This window comes from Neophocaena asiaeorientalis, unplaced genomic scaffold (assembly GCF_003031525.2).
Source record: "Neophocaena asiaeorientalis asiaeorientalis breed wild unplaced genomic scaffold, Neophocaena_asiaeorientalis_V1.1 scaffold87, whole genome shotgun sequence".
In the NCBI taxonomy this organism is placed as follows: Eukaryota; Metazoa; Chordata; class Mammalia; order Artiodactyla; family Phocoenidae; genus Neophocaena; species Neophocaena asiaeorientalis.
The window spans coordinates 4,807,517-4,814,746 of NW_020175432.1; the positions used below are offsets into that span (position 1 = coordinate 4,807,517).

Genomic DNA, 7,230 nt, shown 5'->3' on the forward strand with positions numbered 1-7,230 from the left:
CTCTGGGTGCTGTCGGAGGAATAGACTTTGAGAGAGGGAGGAGGCGGGAACTGGGGTACCAGGGTGGAGGGACTGCACTGGTTCAGGTGGGAGATAATGAGGATTATGTCCAGGTTGGTGACCGAAGAGGGAGTGAGAAATGGGCGGATTCTGGGTAGATTCTGAAGTGGAAGGGACTTGCAGTCATATCAAATTGGGGAGGGGGGGGGAGTCAGAGAAAGAGGGGGCTTAAAGATGCTGCCAAGTTTGGAGCCTCAGCACCTGGCAGGACAGCGCTGCCATTAGCTGGGTCTAGAGGACAGCGGAAGGGCAGGTTGGGGGACGCTCAGGGGCTCGAATGTAGTGGGGTCAGTGGGAGTTGCCCGCGCACCTCCAGGTGAGACGTCCGGGAGGCAGTTGTCCAGGGCACGGTCGCCGTGCAATCCCGAGAGTTGCCGCCAGAGGGCAAGCGCACCCCATCGCACTCGCAGCTCCGGGGGGCACGGGAAGGACCGGCTCTGCAGCATCTCAGGGCCCAGGGGCCTACAGCTCCTCACCTGGGTGTGAGGTGGGGGCCGCGCAGGTGCCAGGGCCAGGACTGGAACCCCCAGGCGCCTCCAGGGCCCCAAATCCTGGGACGGGGCTGTTCATGTGCTTCCAGCACTCCAACCAGCACTCCCCACGGGGCTGTTCCCACAGCACCTAGGGTCTCTGCAAAAATGTCACTTCCACAGAAAGACCTTCCCCGACCACCCTGGGGTCAGAAACCCCCACCCCGATTCCTCTAAGGCACATCCCATTTTATTTTATTTATTTATTTTTTGCGGTACGCGGGCTTCTCACTGCTGTGGCCTCTCCCGCTGGGGGACACAGGCTGCGGACGCGCAGGCTCAGCGGCCATGGCTCACGCGCCCAGCCGCTCCGCGGCATGTGGGATCTTCCCGGACCGGGGCAGGAACCCGTGTCCCCTGCATCGGCAGGCGGACTCTCAACCACTGCGCCACCAGGGAAGCCCAGGCACATCCCATTTTAGTATCTTCGTAACACTTAAGACTCTGAAATCATCTTATCTTGTGTTGTCTGTTTTCTACAATGTAGAAAACATTTGTCTGTGGCAGCGAGGACCCATTTTCTGTGTTGTCCTCCTGTATCCCCAGGGCTCAGAATTATTCCTGGCCTCTAATGCATGCCAAAGAAAAAAACAACAGCAATAGTGTTAATCATAGCTTATTCATGGCGCTACTGTGTACCAACCTCTATTTGAAGCTCCTTACATAAATCATCTCCAGTCTTCAGAACAACCCTACCAAGCAGAGACTGGCTTTTCTGTTTTATTTTTTGTTTTTTTTTTTGGTGGTGCCTCTTGGCTTGCAGGATCTTAGTTCCCTAACCAGGGGTAGAACCTAGCCCTGGCAGTGAAAGCACCGAGTCCTAACCACTGGACCACCAGGGAATTCCCCCAAGTAGGGACTGTTGTTATCCCCATATTACAGAAGAGGAAACTGAGGCCCAGAGAGGTTTAGGGACTTGAGATTGCATAACCAGGAAGTTTCAGTGTTGAGTTTGAAGCCTGAGAAGCATAACTGCAAAGTCTGAGTTTGCTAAATGGAAGAATGGGGCCCTGATGGGAAAGGAGCCCCTTAGGCCATTCAGCATTGTGCCCCTAAGCCCCTGCCTCTCCACCTTTCCTTCCTGGTCTCCACAGCCGACAAACTCGCAAGCCCAGCCCCCCAGATCCCGTGCCAGGCTAGGGGGAGGGGTGGGAACCCAGCAGGTAAGGGGTTTACTCTCCTCCCCATTGTGGGTTTGCAGAGGTGCCTCCCAGGCTACCCAGGTTGGGGGCAAGCCATTAAAGGTGGATCTGGGGACTTCCCCGGTGGGCCAGTGGTTAAGATTCCACGCTCCCAATGCAGGGGCCAGGGTTTGATCCCTGGTCAGGGAACTAGATCCCGCATGTCACAACTAAGATCCTGAATGCTGCGACTAAGACCCGGCACAGCAAAATACATAAATAAATAAACATTAAGAACAAAACAAAGCAAACAACAACAAAAAAGGTGGATCTGGAGGGAGTTCCCTGGTGCCCTTAGTGGCTAGGACTCAGCGCCTTCACTGCCTAGGACCCAGTTCAGTCTCTGGTCAGGGAACTAAGATCCTGCAAGCCACGCAGCTCAGCCAAAAAAAAAAAAAAAAAGTGGGGGGGATCTAGACAGCACAGATTCCACCTACCAGACAGCAGGGTTAGCTGCCCAGGACCCTGAGCCCAGTCCCAGACTGACCAACACACAGAAAGACAGACAAACAGATGATCCTCAGCCAGCTGACCACTCTCTTGAGCCTGCTCAGTGGGGCCTGGCTGCCCACAGGCTCGGGGAGGCCTGGACCCCGAGGCCTCCCAGCTCAGCCCCAGGCTGCTGCCAATGAGACCCAGTCTCTGGGTCAAGGGGCCCCAGCTTTCCCGGTGCCATCCTCTGCCCTTGGCAGCTGGAAGGCCTTCCTGGGCCTGCAGAAAACTGGGCAGCTGGGGACCGGCAGGATGCAGCACGGGCAGGATGTGGCCATCACTGTCTCTGCCACTGGACCCACAGGAAGTGGCCCAGGAGATGTGCAAAGCTGTGTCCTTCACTCAAGTAGGGGAAGGAGAGGGCTGGGCCTAGAGCACAGGCTGTGGCACCAGACAGATTTGGGGTCAACCCTGCATCCTTCACCTAAATGTCTCTGATCTTCAGTTTTCTCCCTTGTAAGATGGGGCATAAGCATCTCCCACCTGGGCCAATGCGAGTGCTGCCATCTTGGTCTCCCAGCTTCTGCTGTGGCCACCCTGTCTCCTGAGTCTAGTTTTCCATCCAGTGGCCAGAGGGCCTCTGGGAACACCTGAGTCTGATCACCTCCCTCCTCTGTTCAGAACCCTCCATGGCTCCCACTTCACTCAGAGTGAACGTCCAAGTCCTTCCTGTGGCCTACAAGGCCCTGCACAAAATGCCTGTCATCTCCTGCCCTTACCTCCTCCCACTCTCCCCCTCACCCACTTTCCTCCCGCCGCACCAGCCATCTTACTTTTCTCCAGACACACCAATATTATGTGTACCTCAGGTCCTTTGCACTGGCTGTTCCCTTTGCCTCTAGCACTCCCCACCCCCAACATTCTATGGTTCCTTCTCTCACCTCCTCCAGGTTTTTACTCAGATGTTGTTTTAAAATGTTCCCCCTTTCTGCTTTATTTCTCGCTGTAGTTCACATCATCACCTAACAAATGAAATTGATTTTGTAGTTGCATTTACCATCTATATCCCTCACTAGAATGTTTGCTCCACCAGGGCAGAGATTTTTTTTTTTTTTGCGGTACGCGGGCCTCTCACTGTTGTGGCCTCTCCCGTTGCGGAGCACAGGCTCCGGATGCGCAGGTTCAGCGGCCATGGCTCATGGGCCCAGCCGCTCCGCGGCATGTGGGATCTTCCCGGACCGGGGCACGAACCCGTGTCCCCTAGCATCGGCAGGCGGACTCTCAACAACTACGCCACCAGGGAAGCCCCTCCATAAAGGTTTTGATAATTCATACCATGTGTTGTTTATGGCCCAGGTTTTGGAGCTAGGCGTACCTAAGTTCAAGTTCTGCCTCAGCTGCTGATTTCTGTGTGACACAGGGCAAGTGGCTTTCCTTCTTTATGCCTCAAGTCCCACCTTTGCAAAAGGGAGTTAATAATAGTTGAGAACTCATGCAAAGTGTTTGACACCACGCTTACCAGGGTGTCAGTTCCCAAGACCCCTTGGCTTGTTATCCATTCAGCAAACCTTCATTGAATCCGGACAACTCGGTGGTATTGCACAGCCCTGGACCAGCTGCCTCAGTTGCCCCATACAGCCGTGCACACTGCACACAGCAGAGGGGACCCCTGACCTGGGATCCAGACCTGCAACTGTCCCAGGGCGGCACAAGGATGCTCTAAGAGCTAGCAGACCCCTCGGCAGCTGCGTAGTCTTAGGCAAGCAAGGGACTTCTTTGAGCCTTAGTTTCCTCATCTGTAAATGGGGATATTAATGGTTCCAGCCTTGCAGCATTGTGGGGAGGAGGGAGTTCCTCAAAGGTGAGCAGCATGGGCCCGGCAGGGTATTAGGGTTCGGCAAGTGTTAGCTTTTGTTATGATTCTTGGGGCTATAGCCATAAACAAGATGGAAAGAGTCCCTGCCTTCAGGTAGTGAATATTCTGGGAGAGAGAAACATTAACAATCCCCCAAAGAGACATAACAATAAATTGCTATGAGACCCTGGAGAAAGAGATGAGGATGCTAGGAGAAAGACTACCAGGAGGGTGAAATTTGTCTTGGGGGTGCTTCTGAGGAAGGATGAGTTGGAATGAGCTCTGGGAAGGGTGGATGGAAGAGAAGTCCAGGTGGAGGGCGCAGCAGGGGCAACATCCCGGAGGCAGAGGCACAAGTTTGGTGCATTGAAAGAACAGCGAGGAATAGAACTACCACACGATCCAGCAATCCCACATGTCCAGGGCATATACCTGGACAAAACTAGTATTCAAAAAGATACATGCAGGCTTCCCTGGTGGCGCAGTGGTTGAGAGTCCGCCTGCCGATGCAGGGGACACGGGTTCGTGCCCCGGTCCGGGAAAATCCCACATGCCGCGGAGCAACTGGGCCCATGAGCCACAACTACTGAGCCTGCGCGTCTGGAGCCTGTGCTCTGCAGCAAGAGAGGCCGCGACAGTGAGAGGCCCGCGCACCGCGATGAAGAGTGGTCCCCGCTTGCCACAACTAGAGAAAGCCCTCGCACAGAAACCAAGACCCAACATAGCCATAAAAAAATAAATAAATTTATTAAAAAAAAAAAAAGATACATGCACCCCTATGTTCATAGCAGCACTATTCACAATAGCCAAGACATGGAAACAAAATAAATGTCCATCAACAGACGGATAAAGAAGATGTGTACATATATACAATGGAATACTACTCAGCCATAAAAAGAATGAAATAATACCATTTACAGCCACAAGGATGCAACTAGAGATTATCACACTAAGTACAGTCAGAAAGAGAAAGACAAATACCATATGATATCACTTATATGTGGAATCTAAAATATGGCACAGATGAACCTATCTACAAAACAGAAACAGACTCACAGACATAGAGAACAGACTTGAGGTTGCTAAGGGGAAGAGCAGGGAGGAAGAGGGATGAACTAACAGACATAGAGAACAGACTTGTGGTTGCTGAGGGGGACGGGGGTGGGGGAAGGATGGAGTGGGAATTTGGGGTTGGTAGATGCAAACTAGTACATTTAGAATGGATAAACAACAAGGTCCTACTGTATAGCACAGAGAACTATACCCAATCTCCTGGGATAAACCATAACGGAGAAGAATATAAAAAAAGAATACATATATATATATATGTGTGTGTGTGTGTGTGTGTGTGTGTGTGTGTAACTGAGTCACTTTGCCGTACAGCAGAAATTAGTACAACATTGTAATCAATTATACTTCAATTAAAAAAAAAAAGAAAGAATAGGGACTTCCCTGGCGGTCCAGTGGTTTAGACTCCGTGCTTCCAATGCAGGGGGCCCGGGTTTGATCCCTAGTTGGGGAATTAAGATCCCACATGCTGCATGGTGCGGCCAAATAATTAAAAAAGGGGGACTTCCCCGGCAGTCCTGTGGTTAAGACTTCTCTTTCCAATGCAGGGGGTGCGGGTATGATCCCTGGTCAAGGAGCTAAGATCCCACACGCCTCGGGGCCAAAAAAACAAAACATAAAACAGAAGTAATATTGTAACAAATTCAATAAAGACTTTAAAAATGGTCCACATCCAGGAATAAAGACACAGACGTAGAGAATGGACTTGAGGACACAGGGAGGGGACGAAGTGAGAGAGTGGCATGGACATATATACACTACCAAATGTAAAATAGATAGCTAGTGGGAAGCAGCCGCATAGCACAGGGAGATCAGCTCGGTGCCCTGTGACCACCTAGAGGGGTGGGATGGGGGGGTGGGAGCGAGATGCAAGAGGGAGGAAATGTGGGGATATATGTATACATATAGCTGATTCACTTTGTTATAAAGCAGAAACTAACACACCATTGTAAAGCAATTATACTCCAATAAAGATGTTAAAAAAAAAAGTCCACATCAAAAAATAAATAAATAAAAAAGAAAGAAAGAGAGAAATAACATCGAGGAGACCAGGGTGGCTGGGGCAGTGATGGGGGGAAGGGCAGGGAGATGTGGAGGCGGAAGGGCGGATGGGGGGTGCAGGGTTTAAACAGAGAAGGGCCATGATCTGGGAGCAAGTTGATAGATCCACTTAGGTGGAGGGAATCATAGGAAGAACTAGCATTTACTGAGTGCCAACTGTGTGCCAGGCAATGAGGTAAGGGTTTTCTTTTTAATCCCCCCCAGGGATCCTGGAATACCACCCTTCCTATTGTCCCTCACCCTAGAGTGGTTTTGTTTTTTTTCCTGGTTGAACTTTGATGATTTTACAGGTGAGAAAACTGACACCCAGAGAGGTTGAGTAAGTTGCCCCAAGGCACACAGCCAGCAGATGGCAGAGTCAGAATTTGAACCCAGGCATCCACGCCTCTCTAGGTAGGATGAAGTCTCTGGCTCCAGATTCCACTGCCCTTGACTCATCTCCCTGCCTCTGGCCCCAGGTGCTCTCCCGGCTGGGCTGCATGGCTGTGTACCTCCTCAATCACCTCTGCTTTGGCCACTGCTCCTCTTTCTACATCCCCGTTCATCCTCTGCAACAGCTGTGTGCCCGCTCGCACGCGCTGGGCACCTGTGGTCCTCTGGCGTTGGGCGGGCAGCCCAGCCTCCCGTCGCCAGGTGAAGGATGTCCGCTGTGCGGGTTGAGGGGTGTCAGTGCGGACCAGAGGCATGAACTGAGCATCACGAATGGACACACAGATGCATGCACCTTGGAGAGACGGGGGAAGACAGGCTGAGAAAGACGCCAACCTGGACCATGCACACTGGGTCCAGCAACCAGGGACGCAGGACAGCCAGACAGGTCTCCAGAGTCCTCACCCTGCTCCTAGGGACACCAGGCACAGCCCCACCCATGGGGGTGGACCACTCATAGTCAAAGTGCATATTTATTGAGTACTCACTATTTGCCACGCCCTGCTCTAAGTCTTTGATAAGTACTAACTCATGTCATCCTCAGAGCAGCCCCATGACATAGGGGTTAGTAGCATCACATTTTACGGAAAAGGAAACCTAAGTCCCAAGAGGC

The 7,230-nt window shown here is 52.0% G+C and overlaps 1 protein-coding gene across 1 annotated transcript; it reads left to right on the forward strand.

Moving 5' to 3' along the window:
* Positions 1-2,284: 2,284 nt before the first annotated feature.
* On the forward strand, positions 2,285-6,876 carry DAND5 (DAN domain BMP antagonist family member 5). Its single transcript, XM_024767271.1, is given in 5 exon segments — positions 2,285-2,538; positions 2,540-2,609; positions 6,647-6,723; positions 6,725-6,827; positions 6,829-6,876. Coding segments are annotated over 5 exon segments (552 nt in total).
* Positions 6,877-7,230: the final 354 nt, after the last annotated feature.